Source organism: Puntigrus tetrazona, chromosome 4 (genome assembly GCF_018831695.1).
Source record: "Puntigrus tetrazona isolate hp1 chromosome 4, ASM1883169v1, whole genome shotgun sequence".
NCBI lineage: Eukaryota > Metazoa > Chordata > Actinopteri > Cypriniformes > Cyprinidae > Puntigrus > Puntigrus tetrazona.
The window spans coordinates 13074983-13091145 of record NC_056702.1 but is presented as its reverse complement, the minus strand read 5'-3'; the positions used below and the strand labels follow the sequence as shown (position 1 = coordinate 13091145).

Below are 16163 nucleotides of genomic sequence, written 5' to 3'. Positions count from 1 at the left end.
AAGCGGCGTGCTACCGAACGCACGCGGGCGGTACCTGTTCCCTCTCCGCGGCCCGTACGTCCAACGTCCCCTCTCTCTCTCTCTCTCACACACTCTCTCTCTGTGTGTTTTAAAAAAAGGTTCGTTACGGACGCGTGCGATCGCTCCCATTCAGATTTAAGTGTGTGTTTTTACTCCGCGAGCCTGCACCGACCCGGAAGAGCTCGCGCTTGGTGTACAGTAAGTACGGTAAGTGTGTGTGTGTGTGTGTGTGTGTCAGTGCGCGCGCGAGCTAGAGAGACTGTGTGTGTGTGTGTGTGTGTGTGTGTGTGTGTAGGCTAGAAGAAAAAAGGAGCCTAGTTTTTTTTTTTCTCCTGCTGTAAATGCCATCGGCACTTCCATCTGTGTGTCACTTCACATCTGAAGCCCATCAGAAAAAAAACGCCTGACCACGCGTCAACCGCAATCCCGCAGGTCAGTACGCATTCGGATTTATATTTTCCATATTTCCTAAACTCATCTCTAGCTCCGGCATTAGCCTAGCTTCCGAAAACGGTCGAGTAAATCGATCCAGCCTGCGCGTTTCCGAGCGTTACGCGCGCGTTTTCACGGCAGTTCTTCGAATGCTTTGTTTCGCATTCGGAGCGATATTTGCGCGATAACCAACCTTTCTGCATCGGGTGTCCGTTATTCAACAAACAGCTTTTTTTTTCGCGTTTCGTTCTGTCTGAGGGTGGCACAGTCATTTAACAATTTCAGACGTGCAGACGTCAACTCTCACGAGCTTATTCATTTCACCCGACACATATATGGGCTATGCGTGTCACCAGCACCCACGTCCACTTTCCGACAATCGGGGTGGGATTTTATGGACGCCCCTGTATTTTAAGAGTCATTTTTCCCGCCTACCGTCCTCTAGATGAAGGATTTTAATGATCTATTACCACCTGAGCGCGAGCGAGTATGCTTCCCTTAACCCGTGAAATTGATCTGATTAGCCCCGCAATGGGTCATAAAGAGAAGTGGATTTGCTGAAACCGCGCTTCCAGTGCGCGTGTAGGGAGAGAGAGAGAGAGAGAGAGAGAGAGAGAGGATGCGTTCGCGTTGCTGGTTTGAAGAGCATCGGAAACAGAGAGAAGAGGACGCGACATTAAGGCGCATCATAGGCCGTCTTTCATGGGCGCGAGCTCGTTTGGTTCGCATTTGCATGTAGAGAGCGGCGGCTTGCATTGATTGGAGCCGAACGCGCGTAAAAAACAGCTGTTTCTCCCTGATAGCGCGAGACCGGCCACTCCATTCAGCCGCGCGAGAGAAATGATCTGAAACCACGTCCTCAAATCAGCACTCGACCGAAAGGAAGAGATGCACTTTTTTTTTTTTGAACGACGGTATCCCCGCGACGCGCCTCTTTGTTTACTCCCCTTTGAGTTGAGAAGTTGTTACACGCGACGTCCCAAAGAGCACCAGCGGAGATCAAATAAACGCGTTAGGCCCGAAGCCGGACGGAGTCGTGGGGGGGTTTTTTTGTTTTTTGTTTTTGTTCGAAGGCTCGCGCATCTGGGACGGGATCAACGGGGAAACGAACGGATAAAGAATATCCGCGAGACGCGTCGTTCGAATCGATAATAATGATAATAATAATAATAATAAAAGCGAGCATCGGTTCTCTAGAGCGAGGAATTATCAAAAACAAAACCTGCGCTCGAGGCTCTCTGTTTTTTCCCCTCTCACCTTTTTTTTTTTTTTTTTTTTTTTTGGTGTGTGTCAGTCGTTCTTAGAAATAAGTCAAACTCTCATTATGATGCGACTATCAGAATTTCAAGTTCTAAGAATCCGCAGCATAACCTACATAGGATTCAGTCACACACTTCACGGACTCAGAAGGAAAGTTCGTTCTTGAAAAGACCGAGTGCATGAATCACAATCCGAGTCTGCTTTAACGTTACCGTTTTAATGTGTTCTTCCTTATGATTAGAATTATTACTGTGTTCAAAAATTGCAAACATTGACGCAACTATATATATATATATATATATATATATATATATTAGCACACACACGATAATAATAATAATTTATCTTCCGCATATTTTGGGCACGATTCATTACAGCGTCACGCTTTTTACAGCTGAGCTCGTTTGTGATTTTCCACGGCCGGTAAACGAGAAGAGGGACGTTTTTTTTTTTTTTTTTTTTCTCATTTAAAAATAACGATCCTTTGAAACCGCAAGTGAATGTCGCAAGTGCAGCGCTCGAGTCTCGCCGTGGACCTGTCTTCGTCGCTCGGGAGCCGGGGTGAAGTGTGTGTGTCCTCTGGTTCACCCTCTGTGTTTGGACAGCTTTACCTGGGCGCTCTAAGGCCGAGCCTTTCATCTTCAGCTGGTCGCTATAAAACCTGCGCATGAATAATGTGTGTGAGGGGTCCATATATATATATATATATATATATATATATATATATATATATATATATATATATATATATATATATATATATATATATATATATATATACATATACATAGCTATACATAAATGGCTAAATCAGTCATGCAGAAGGTGAACAGATAACAATCGCACTCGCCTCCACGAGCAACCAAAAATGAAAGCGAACGAAAATGAACACATTTGTTTTGATTTATCCCATCGTACAGTTCGCAAAAAAAACACCACCTCTACTTAGGCTAATAATAATCCCAGTAGCCGCGGTAGACAAAAAAAAATGTATATATATATATATATATATATTTTTTTTAATCAGGCCCTGCGCACCGTATCGCCTGTGCTAGCTTTTACCTTCGCGCCCTGCTTTTTCGGGGTTTCAGCGTTTGTTCGAAAACGCGCTCGGCCGAAATTATTACGGAGAGGTTTTATGTGTCGATAAATGGCGCTCGATAAACAAAGCGCGTTATCGGCGCGCATCTTCTAACCCTCGTTATAGGATAGACTAAAATAAAACGGCCGGGTCTTAAGTTCTCACCCACAGTGAAAAGTGTGATGCCTTCTGATTTTAATCTGCCTAGCCTGACATAATCATTCACAAATTATCTACCCAATCTTCAACCTGACCCAGTATCGCTGTCTACCACCGATTTAGTGTAGTGTCTATGAATCAACCTAGTGGCCCCGGCTGAAAAGAATGGGCCTGATTTAACATACCACCCACCCTCATATATATATATATATATATATATATATATATATATATATATATATATATATATATATATATATATATATGTGTGTGTGTGTGTGTGAACTGCAATGTATTTATGGATTTTCTTCGTATTTTTATTGTACAGCATGTTATACCTGCATAATAGGATTCTATTGCACATTTTGTTTTGACAACCCGAAGTATGATAAATGAAAGCTTTTTTTTTTTTTTTTTTTTTTTTTGAGAAGGAAGCGCCTCGAACACCTCCAAACTCGTGTCTCTAGCGTTTCGGGACCGTTTCCATCCATGTCCCGCGCGCTAAGCTTAAGACACTCAGTCAAGAAACAAAAACGCGTAATCAGGATTTCACTTTTTTTTTTTTTTTTTTTTTTTTTACCGTCGCGTGTTGCCTGCGAGCACCTCTAACGCGCTCTCTCTCTCTCTCTCTCTCTCGCGCGCGCGCGCGGGATAATAGCTCGCGCGGATCATTACACGCGTCCGCTGACAGCTCGACAATGACAGTGAGCCGGCGCGACACTTTTCGTCCAACTTCGGTCTTTACCAGCGAAGAGGAGAGGCTTTCCTCTTCGTACGGGGAGGGAGAGAAGAAGACGCGCCGTTTCCTGAATCAGCGTTTTCAACCAATTGCATTTTTTTTAAAGGAACATGAAAGGTTAGCCGCCGCGACGCAATGGAAATTACCGCTCTTATTATATAATTTGCTGCATAAATCGTCCTCGCTCGTTTTATAGCTGTTCGAGTGGCGACGGTGTTTTCTGGACACCTAAAGACACAATAAAAATAAAACTATCGCGAGAGAAACGCCAGCTTGCAGAGCGCGTATTTAACATCAAACGCGTGGAGTATGTTTCCTGCCTGTTTACTGACGTCACGTCCAGCGGCGTCGGCAGGGCTGTCCGTCGTCTCGAAGCGTCTCAGAGCTTCACACGGGCGGCCCAATTACATTTTGTCAATCTGTGGGGAACGGGCCGGCCAAACAGGAGCTTTCCAGTCAGAATATCACCCTTAGGGGCCAAGCCCCCTTATTACGGCGCGGCCGCGCAGAATAATAGCGAACGATACCTGACGCTGTCCCTTAACACGCGCTCAGAAGAAATACTTTCCTGTTGTATATCACGGGTTACCGTTTTTGCCCTAATGCGGCTGTTCGCGTGCCCCTTAAACGAATAACGCAAGTCGTTCGGCCGGTGTCCTAAAAGGAGTAAAGGGGGCTGTGTTTACAGGGCGGGAAGAGAGGAAGGTATGGCCGCACCGCTGGCCTGTGTGGCGCAGTCAGGGTTTAAGAGCCTCGTTTGAACATGCGGAGGGAAACCGCTTAAAAAAACGCGCTTGTCACCGCGAGAGGACGCACTGTCACAATTTAAAAGAGCACACACACCGCACGAGCTTCCACCGATAACACACACTGCCGTATAGACACAAAAGACAGCAGGCCACGGTGCCCCTTAGGACATAGCAAATGATATTTCAAGATATATATATATATATATATATATATATATATATATATATATATATATATATATATATATAATATGTAGGCTTGTTTATTTTACCAAGCGATCCTAATAAATACAATCGTTACAATAATTCATAATTCGATTTTATATATATATATATATATATATATATATATATATATATATATATATATATATATGATTTATTTAAGGAAACGCTGTTTCTATTTAAGACGCAATTTGCATCATTTAAATTAGTTACTTTTTATGCAACCTGATCCAGAAACAAAGTGTATTTTTACTACATGAATCAAGCCTAGACTTTATTTTACAGCGTTTCATGGTTAAACACTTTAGTCCTAATCAGAGTATGAACTATGAAATCAGACGCAAATAACCATAAACCAAAATCCAACTCTACAGCATGCTATATGTTAATTATTATTATTATTATTATTATTGCTGCTTAAATATATAATTACAACGTAACAAGGCCAGTTTAAAAATAAAAGCGTAACCTAAATTTATTTAAACTGCGTTCTTGTGTTTATATATATATATATATATATATATATATATATATATATATATATATATATATATATATATATATATATATATATATATATATATATGCGCGTGTGTTGAATATTTACACTTTTAAAAAAATTACCTCCTACTTTAAAAAAACCCCGCTCCGTTTTGTATATGAATGGGGGGCAGAACTGGGCGCAGCTTCTGGTCATCTTTCCCTGGCCCACTTTATTCAATTAGTCCAGGCTGTTGGGCCCCGCCCCTGCTGATGACACCACAGACCCTCCTTAAGTTGCGTCGCGCCACAGCTGTCTGCGAGCATTGAGCTGACTGGCGCCATCCTGAAAGAATGCCTTCACTGTAAAAAAACACAGAGAGAGCAGTGCATTCAGAGACAGAGGGAGTGAGCACCAGAGAGAGCGAGAGAGAGAGAGAGAGAGAGAGAGAGAGAGAGAGAGAGAGGGAGGGATGGAAATAGAGTAAGAGGAAAGAGGGTTACTACTACTGCTGCGCATAAACACAGATTTGATCAAACTTGTGTTCGGTCAGAAGGCAGAAAACTTACCCAGATCGACCCCGGCTCGGCCCGAACTCACTTGTTGAGTCTACGCGACGCGGCACAGAGAGAGAAAAGAACTTGCGGAACACGACGCGCGTTCGGACGCGTACGCGGGACTTATGAGCAACGTTAGTAGCATAAACGCGTTCGACTTTCGCACGTTAACGCGCGTTCGCTGCTGAACGGACGGATCCGGTTCGCGCGAGCTCCTGTCAGATGACAGAAAGAACGCGGGCGAACGGACGGACTTTGTAAAACCAAATTGTCTTGTTCAATTTCAGGTGATCGGAAGTAAAGAAAAAAAAATTGGAAACCTGTGGATTAAGCGAAGGAGGAGTTTGGACTTTTTTTTTTGAACTTTCGCGTTTGTGCGTTTCGGTGAGTGTATGAACGCTTGTTAAAAAAAACAACAAACAAACAAACAAAAAAAAAACAACGAAAAAAACAAAACAAAACGATGGAAGTAAGTTCGGAGCAGCCCCGTTGGATGACCCACCATCACCCGGTCATAAACGGCCAGCATCCCGAGACACACCACCCCGGACTGGGACACTCCTACATGGACCCGTCGCAGTATCCCCTCGCGGAAGATGTGGATGTATTGTTTAATATCGACGGACAGAGCAACCACCCGTACTACGGGAACTCGGTTCGGGCTGTGCAGAGGTACCCGCCGCCTCACGGTAAGTATATCAGCCCTAAATTACAGGCTACTGCGTTATTCCTCTTATTCCGTTCTGACTAATTTAAAAAGGCCGCTTTTAGGATTGCACTGAAAATGCAACTGACATTTTGAACAATGTCTGTGTAGTTTACGTGTGGCTTACCTGAAGCGGTGTGTCACTGGTTTCACATCTTTCTAGTATTCTATGGCTTTTTAGGGTACGCAATAACGCGCACGTATGTATATGCTGGTTAATGCGACGCGTTCGATTTTAATTGTATTACATTTTAATGTGATCAGGAATAAAACGCGAACACGCAAAGCTAGCCGAAATGCATTTTGTTGGCAGAGCCAAAAGGGCAACACCGCTATTGAACGGAACGATTTGAACGTTTCACGATTTAAAAGCCGTCCTCTAAATAACCAGGCGCATTTTATCCCCCCCCCGTAGCAGGCGCTTGAAGTACTTTTTAGTGCGGAAGAACAATCGCTTTAATTTATTGACACGACTTCCTGAGCCGAACGGGGCCAAAAAAAAAAAAAAAGAAGCGCGACCTTGTTTCTCTTTCGAACCGAACCTATCAAAACTTTCAAAATACCGGCGGGTATCGAAAGCCTTTTGAGGGAGGCAGAGAGAGAGAGAGAGACTCTCGAGGGGGTGTTAATCGCGACCCTTCCCGGCTCGGAGCACTCGTAGGCCTTTACGTGCAGTTTCGCTGCAGTCGGGTTGCACTAGTTCTTTCGCGCGATAAAGGGCCGCAGCGCGTCAAATGCCAGACGTGTGAGAAACACGTGCAAAAACGATCAAAATGCATTTTTCGTTTCTTCAGCTGCAGCTTAAAGTACCCAGAACGGCGTGCACGCGGTTTTATATCATAGTCGCACGCTTTAATTCTACCGTTTATTAGCGTTTTACTGCGGCGTTCAGCGACCGTGTTTACAAAACACGTCGCGCTTTTTCCGATCGCTCTGATGTCGTTTCTTGGCTCTGCCCCACCCGGTCCTAACAGCAGGCTTTCCTTTGTTTCAGCAGGTACTCAGGTGTGTCGCCCATCGCTGCTGCACGGCTCTCTTCCTTGGCTCGACGGAAGTAAACCTATCGGCCCTCACCACAGTACCTCCCCCTGGAACCTCGGGCCTTTCCCCAAGACTTCCCTGCATCACAGTTCCCCCGGGCCTCTGTCCGTGTACCCCCCGGCCTCCTCCTCCTCGCTGTCCGCCGGACACTCCAGCCCGCACCTCTTCACCTTTCCCCCCACTCCACCCAAAGATGTGTCCCCCGACCCAGCGATTTCCACGTCAGGCTCGGGCTCGTCCGTACGGCAGGAAGACAAAGAGTGCATTAAGTACCAGGTGTCTCTGGCCGAAAGCATGAAGCTGGATTCGGCTCATAGTCGGAGCATGGCCTCTATCGGACCGGGCGCGTCCTCCGCGCACCACCCCATCGCCACTTACCCATCCTATGTGTCCGATTACGGGCCGGGGCTCTTCCCACCAAGTAGCCTGATAGGTGGGTCCTCTTCTAGTTATGGTTCCAAAACGAGACCAAAAACAAGGTCCTGTTCAGGTAGGCGTGCGCTTTACTACCCTTTGATTTTTTTTTACTAACATAATCATAGCAAGATCATTCAGCAGTAGATTTTCCTCTATAAAAAAGAAAAGAAAAAAAGCTCTATTATTGTACACTTGCCATTCTTCTCGTTTTCCTCAAAAACAGCCTCCCAGGTTAGCCAATTCCCAGACTATTGATTTGGACTTTTTTTTTTTTTTGGTCTGTGCCAAGGCTCGGCTGTCAAATTTGGGCACACTCCACCTTCCCTTATCCCCAGCGCCCCAAAGGGCCCCGCTCCTCAAAAACGCGAATATAACAAAAGATATTAAAACCGATAAATAAAGCGACGCGCATCCGCCCAAAACTCTATTAACGATTACGCATTTTTGGTAATATAATTAATGTAATTAATTCGCGCTTTTACGTAATCCCTTTCGCTCGATTAACTCACGACGCCGTAATCTGATTTTTTATTTTTTATTTTTTCGTTGCGGTATCGCTTTAAATAATCAATCCGCGATAGATTTGTTAACACGCGCTGTTCCGTTATTATGTTCCGCTTTGAAAAAAAAAATATATTACGTTTAATGTCGTCCGGTCACAAAGCGGAATTAGCTTCCCTGATTTATTAAACGTCGCTCAGCGTATGCAGATGAGTCTGCGCGTTTGAAGCGGAGCGCTTGGGTTTTCCGGATGTAGATGTGTGTGTGTGTGTGTGTGTGTGTGTGTGTGTGTTTTTTTTCCTCTCTCTCATCTTTTGCTCCTCTTGTGCCTCGCAGCGCACGGCCCCGTCTCTCTCGCGTTTATATGTTTAAGCTAATCCAATTATTTTCAGACTGCTGCACGCGACAGTTGCATTGTTTACTTTGCGCAGAAACTTTGATAGAGTCCGGATGCGCCGCGGATCGCTCGGAATAACGAATGAGCTGGCGCGATGCGCGGCCGACGTGCACAGACACAGAGCGCTATCCAAACACGCAGAGAAAACGATTTCAAAAGGTCGACCGGCTTTTTAAATCACGGTCCCGTCCCATTCACGACAATGAGAGAAAATATCCATTCCGCTCTCCTGTAATCGTTTTAACTAGCTGTTTATTTTTCTTTAATAATAATAATAATAATAATAATAAGGATAATTATTTTTTATATGGATAATATCCCTTTTGAATTCGTTTGCTGTAAATAAACTTATTTTGCGAGCGTCGTCTTTTTTTTTTTTTTTTTAAGGTTTTGTTCCGAGCCGAAGTCGCGGGATTTTTCTACAGGCGCGGCGGAACGCTCTTCTTGCGCGCTCGCGAGCTCTGTGGTTTTTCCGGGGGCACAAAGAGGCTCGTCGCCTCCACACACACACACACACACACACACACACACGCGAGGGCAGAAATGCTGCCGGGTACAGAGAGGTGGAGGGGTGCCGCGCGGCGAGCTTGTTTTTCGTTTCGGCGGAGCGACCGGAGGCGTGGGTCACTGAACACGTGAAGCGCGCGCCCTTCACCTGTCAGTCAAACGGAAAGAATGCCAATCAAACGCCGCGGCGTTTTAATTACGTAAAGAGAGCGGGTCACGCGACGAGTTAATTAGACCGACGCTTTCGCCGTATCTGTTCAACGACGTCTTAAATCGTAAATAATTCTCCCCCAGCCACGTGCTTTAACGAACCGGGAGGTTGTTTCTTTGGAAAAATCGAGTTTATCCAGCTACATCACATTTGCGATTCCCTCTATTAATAAATGATGCACCTTTGCCTTTGACGCGTTTGATGAGCCCTATATCTCTGTGTACATTTTCGCAGCATTGCCTACTTTGAACCGCTAAGTTATTTGCAGATCTTATCAGATGATGTCATATTTGACGATTGAAGAGTTAAGCTCAGTGATGTCACATTAGATAATGCTTTTTTTTTTTTTTTTTTTTTTTTTTTTTTTTTTTTAATGCGGTAACGCGCTATTAATGCATTTCCAGATGAATCAATGCGAATGTTTTTTTTTTGGTTTTTGTTTTGTTTTTGATATTGCATATCTGTGTGTTCATGGGTAATTAATTATTTGTATTTTCACGTGTGCAGCGTAACATCATTTTATTGAACGTCCATCGGCCGCGGGCGTCCAGCGCGTTCGCCTGCACGCGTGTGTTTTTAATGGCCGAAGTGTGTTTTGATGGTCCTAAAAAATCAGTTGTGCATGCGTGTGTGTGTGTCTGTTCGCAGAGGGTAGAGAATGTGTTAACTGCGGGGCCACCTCGACTCCTCTGTGGCGGAGGGATGGCACCGGTCACTATTTGTGTAACGCCTGCGGACTGTACCACAAGATGAACGGACAGAACCGACCCCTCATCAAGCCCAAGCGGAGGCTGGTATGTCGCTCTATTGCACTGCATTAATGACACTTGTCTCTTTCTCTTTTTCTACCCAGGAAGAAGTGTTAGCTGCAAGAAATTGACTCGCCAAGCGCAGGTGTCATTTCTTTAAGATTAAGCAATAGCAGTTATTATTATTATTATTATTATTATCATCAATAATGATAATAATGCCATTTTATTTATCAGATTTTATTTTGGTTTTTCTTCTATTTTTTTTTAATTTTTTCCGCTCTAAACAAATTTCACATTATCGCAAATATTGCTGACACCGTGTCTGCGCGTCAGCGTAACGAAATTTGTCACGGAGAGACTTCAAAGTGCCGCGAAACGCGCGCTTATCTCCAACGAGCGCGCGTGGGAGGCGATCAGCTCCGACAGGTCAAATATGTCTGCAGAAATTAGGTTCAATTCTGACAATGTGCCATTCATCTTGGGACACTGTTTCACAGGGATTTAATAAATGAGAGAGAGAGAGAGAGGGAGAAACTCGTTTTTCTTTTTTTTTTTCTTTTTCTTTTTTTTTTTCAATGGCCTGGCAGCGCGAGACGCGTCTCTCTTTGGGCTTTGGATAGAGCCGAGGCTCTTGAGGCGCAGAGAAATAGTCCGAGCGCTGCTATTTTGGCATTGGCCTTCTCTCCCTCTCTAATGTGAAAAGCCGACTTCCCAGGAAAAGACTGGCGGATATCTGAGCGCTGCTGATAAAACTCCTCGAACAACAGCGCTCGCTCCCGCAGTCTAAACACGAGGGCGAGAGCGCGCAGAAAGGAGTCGCGGCTTCAGATTGATCTTCGCCGAGAAAATAATAACACGAAGGAGAATAAAACGCGCGTGAAGAACACGACTGATATTGTTATTTTTGCCTAATGAACGCAGCTGTGTTTAGTCATTTACAAACGAGTCCGATCGAAAAAAAACAACAAAAAACGGTCATAATGATATAATGACTTATTATAAAGTCGTAATAAGCAACGTCGCCCTTCAGCGAATCATGCTCTTAATTATCAGTTTGCCTTTAAACTGAATGAAACGACACAGTTAAAAATAATTTGTCGTTTCAATAAGCACCGTCAACATTTCTGTAGCCAGAACGCAGCATGCATTTTCTTTCTGCATATTTCAAAATATGTTGCTGATCCAAATTCATTGCATTTTGAGTTTTCCCTTGTTCCCCCCCCTTGTCTTCTTTTACTTGTTTTTGTTTGTTTGTTTGTTTTTAATTTACATTTGACTTGTTTGGCTATTATATTTGATTATGTTAGTAACTGCTTATAATTAATAATTCTAACTGCTTTTAACCAATGCATGTTAACTCAGAGCAAGATATTTTAGCGCAGCATATTGATGTGAATAAAGATTGCTAATATCTAACTGAAGGTTGATGTTTAAACGTGGATCCATTTCATGCAGAGCGGCTGTTTCTCCATCATTTAACGGGAAAATGTCATCAGCTTTAATGGGCACTATTTAAACCGGTGCTTTCATGTCCTCCGTAAATATTTAGGTTTTGAGAGGGCATGTGCGCAGGGCACTATTTTTACCCTAGAGTTTAAGGCACCAGTGTTTATGGAGATCTCTTTTCCTCTTGACATATTTCTGCATTGCTCAAAACCATTTGCAGCTTCAGGAAACAGGAGGGTTGGGGGCCATTAGCACTGTAGGAATGCAATCATCATCTGACGTTATTATGTTACGAGTGTATTAACTGCGATTCTTTCTCTGTCTGTGTGTGTGTGTGTGTGTCCATCAGTCCGCTGCCAGACGAGCGGGGACCTCGTGCGCAAACTGTCAAACGACCACGACGACGCTGTGGCGGAGAAATGCGAATGGCGATCCCGTCTGCAACGCCTGCGGCCTCTATTACAAATTACACAATGTAAGCTCCATAGCTGTCTTACACTTATCTAGTAAGATATTTTCTATCTTCTCTTTGCATGATGGCAGCTTTCATGCCGTTTCTTTCATTCTGTATCTTTCTTTCTTTCTTTCTTTCTTTCTTTCTTTCTTTCTCGCTTTTTTCCTTCTTTCACATTCACAACAAGGTTCACGCATTGACCGCTCGAAAAAAAAAACGACTGACGGTTTTCGTCTTGATTTTTATTTTTTAGCCATCGAACAAATCTTCCCGAAGGCCCTGCTAGCGTCCCCACCCCGGGGGACAACTTAACCCAATCTGCGGACCTGAAATGTTTTAACGTTCCCCAGCGGGCCGCCGTGCTAGGCGTTCGTCTCGTTCTTCCTCGTATTATTATTTATTTTTACGCCTATTACGCTCGAGCTAAACTGCTAGCGCTGTTGTGCTATTGAATTACGCTTCGGTTGGTGGTATTTCTATGTTAAACATATGCCGGGGAACATTTTCATTCTACCTAATCAGCTCTGGTATCCTGTATCATCACACTTTGAGGCCCCCGCGCTCCTGTTACATTCCCCTACTAGTCACGCAAGCGCACCCTTTTAAATCATTTTGCCATGTTGGTTTTGGCTGTTTCGTAAGAACTCGAAAAAAAAAAATCCCCTAAACCTGACCCAGGTTATCGGGGAAGCAAATAACGCGTATTATCGTTCGACACAAGCAAGAGTTTGGGTAATTGGAAAATTAGTTTGTTTTTGGTACATCCTATTTTCTGTTGAGGTCGGCCTGCTTTGAATCAAATTCCAGATTTGGCATGCTAAATTAAGCCGAGCGCTCTCCAGAGCGTTTTTTTTTTGCGTTATCGCAACCACACCCATCTCTCATCGAGCCGACAGGGACTCGTCAGAAGAACCTAGTTGTGATTGTATTTGTGTGTCTGTCAGTCTGGGGTTAGACTTCTGACCTCTTTCATTCTCGCTTTCTTCATGTGGTCATCTCAAACCCCCGAAAAGCTGAATAACGTTTCTGATAGCCCACGGCTATGAGCATGTGTTTTCTGTGATGCCCAATGGAGATGTTTCAAATTAACGGCTTTGCTATGGGGTGTGAGTTTACACACACACACACACTCTCACACACTCTCTCTCACTGGCACATTCACTCACATTTACATTAGTGGTTGGCCAATATGGGTTTTCCGATAACGGACGTCGATGCTGATATCTAGAGAACAGATGTTTTTGCAAATGCAATCCAATCTGATGTCAACGACTAAGAAAACTGTTGATATTTCACGACGGAATTGCTCAAAGTGACTAATTTTGCGCGACCGCGCCGTCTTTCAGAAGTCCGAAACGCTAAACTTGAAGTAGAAAGTGCGTCGTTTTGTTAAAATCGAACGCCTGTAAAGAAAGACGTCTTGGTATCGCTCAGTAGCTCTTGCGCGAAGCATCTCGAAGGCTTTGAGACAGAGAGGGAGAAAAAGACGGTCCAATTATGGGGTGAAAGTGGCAGGCTTTGGCAGTGCCATTGCGCTTGAGCCCGCCTGGCCAGAGTCTGGGGTTTCTCTCTTTGGCAAGACCGGCACCGTCCATGCCTGGTGTCAGGGTTCCAAAGGCTAAATCCAGCCTAGTCCTGATATGACCCGACACAAACACTTGTACACACAGACACGCTTGCTCAAACAAAGAAACTGACATATCGGCGCTATATTGTAGCTCTATCACACGTGCTATAGCTCAAGTATTACTACGAGTGTGTGAAGTGAGCGTCATTGTTTAACCAAATCCTAATCCTAACTTAAAAGGGTGTCAGCTTCCAGTATACCCGTAAGAGGAGAACTCATAAATGAGATCTGTTTAATACGTCTCCGAGGCCCCCGGTTTACAGAGATTAGATATATAAAACAATGTATTTTTCGTAAAAAAAAAGTTTAGTCTGTCCGAGCCTGTATAACAGTTTTTTATGGACCACAAATAGAACTATAATTAGATTCACAGTGAAAGTAGATCTCATCTGAAACCACAGTTTCACTGTATATGTGTATATGTATATGTATGTATATATATATGTATATATACACATAAAAAAAAGAATTATTCTTTTGTGTTTGAAGAATGGAAGCCATGCACTTTTACGGCATCAGTAAAACGAATCCCTTTAGGTTTCTCAGATGGTTTTCCTTAGAGCGTCTCTGATCTGCTAAACTCTGCGAAATAGTCCGAAATTTCATTATATGCTCTCATTATGAATTGTCTCCTTCGTGTCTATTTGGATTTCTCGTAAGGGATTTTTAGGAGAATTAAGTTAATGCTTAAAAGAAACATAACCGGTTTTAGGTCTCCTGAAGTATGAAGGGCCGATCTCAAAGCAATAAAGCGCTCCTCTGGATGTGTTATGAGACGTTTTTCCATCATGCTCCTGTCTTATGTAAGCACGGCGATCCCGTGGCCGTTATTAACATCTGCCGCTTCTCTCCTCTCAGATCAACCGACCGCTCACCATGAAGAAAGAGGGCATCCAGACCCGGAACAGGAAGATGTCCAGCAAGTCCAAGAAGAGCAAAAAGTCCCATGACAGCATGGATGATTTCTCCAAAAGCTTGATGGAAAAGAACAGTTCTTTCAGCCCGGCCGCTCTGTCGCGTCACATGACCTCGTTCCCGCCCTTCTCGCACTCCGGCCACATGTTGACCACGCCCACCCCCATGCACCCCTCCTCCAGCTTGCCCTTCGCCCCTCACCACCCTTCCAGTATGGTGACGGCGATGGGCTAGAGCGCCCTTCTACCTCCGACCGCCCAATCTCCCGACGGTGGATGTCTCAAAGCACCGTTAACCTTGAAGCCTGTCACCCGCCGCAACCCTCCGACCTTGAACCAGCTCTCTCACACGCCCCCCCCCACACAACCCCAAGACCCCTTCTCCGGTATGTCCCGCTTTAACCCCTTTCCGACCCTATATAATGAGGGAGAGACAGTGAGAACGAAAGAGAAAAGACAATGACTTTCTTCATCGCCCCTCCAATCATGAAGCCCCGCTGATGTCAACCTTCATTTGTGTACAAATGCCATCTTTCCTGTGGGCATCAAAGGCACAAACATTACGAGACTTTAAACAGACCTCCTCTTAATTCCCCCGACCCGCTCCTTTTCTTCTTCTAACGCATCTCCTCTTCCCCTCCTTCCCCGTGAGACATGAGGAATCGAGCTGTGAATGACAACAGGAGATGAACTCTGCATATATTTGTAAAAAAAAAAAAATTGTCTGAAATACATTTAATGAAGACTTTTTAAAGCGCAAAATGAAAAAAAGGCGAGGACAGGAAATGCCCGCGGGCAGCTAATGATAAGAAGGGTACGACTCAAACCTGGAAGATGGAACGGCGTGGCGACGCGGCCACGATTTCTATCCGAGAAAAGTAAGAGACGAGATGTAGGGAGAAGAAAAGTAGAAAGGAAATGGTGTGTAATGCATTAAAACTTGTAGTCAGGTCTGTCTCGCAGACTTCCAGCTACTCTTCTGGATGTGTTATAGGTCTTGGGCAATTGGTTTGTGTTCACACACACACACACACGCACACACACACACGCGCGCACACACTCACGTATACACCTGAAAGACTTCTTTGGGCCCAGGTTATATGCATTGTGAAAAAAAAGTTCCTGTATTTGTTATTTGTATGTATAATTCAGAGTACCAAAAATACGAAAGAAACAAAGATGTAGAATTATTTCTTTATGTAATGCAGACTGAATGGTTGTACAAATTTAATAATCACTAGTGTAAAAAAAGACTTGCTTTTTGTTGCGTAATTTTTTTTCCCTCTTTAAAAATAATAAACTAGTTTAATCTCTGTTGACATCATACGAGGACGCCACGGTGGAAGCTTTTGTGAGTGTTTGCGTATGACTTTTGTGTGTGAATGCGCGAGTGAGTTTTTTTTTGCGGGTGCGTGTCGCTGTGCATGTGTGATATCTGACACATGGCTTTCGCTAGCCGCAAGGACACCTCTAGATTTACCCAGAA

At 44.2% G+C, this 16163-nt stretch overlaps 1 protein-coding gene across 7 annotated transcripts; it reads left to right on the top strand.

The window, feature by feature from the left end:
- The first annotated feature begins 310 nt into the window (after positions 1-310).
- On the top strand, positions 311-15930 carry gata3 (GATA binding protein 3). 7 transcript variants are annotated; one of them, XM_043236658.1, is made up of 6 exons: positions 311-453; positions 5992-6393; positions 7405-7941; positions 10133-10278; positions 12032-12157; positions 14622-15930. In XM_043236658.1, exons 2-6 carry the CDS (start codon positions 6168-6170, stop codon positions 14910-14912), a joined length of 1326 nt encoding a protein of 441 aa, XP_043092593.1. In that variant the 5' UTR covers positions 311-453; positions 5992-6167; the 3' UTR covers positions 14913-15930. The 7 variants fall into 7 exon arrangements, with proteins under 7 accessions (XP_043092593.1, XP_043092598.1, XP_043092596.1 ...); XM_043236663.1 differs by lacking the exon at positions 311-453 and having other exon boundaries at positions 5582-6393; positions 12032-12188; positions 14622-14846; XM_043236661.1 differs by lacking the exons at positions 311-453; positions 10133-10278 and adding an exon at positions 10338-10378 and having other exon boundaries at positions 5586-6393.
- The last annotated feature ends 233 nt before the right edge of the window (positions 15931-16163 follow it).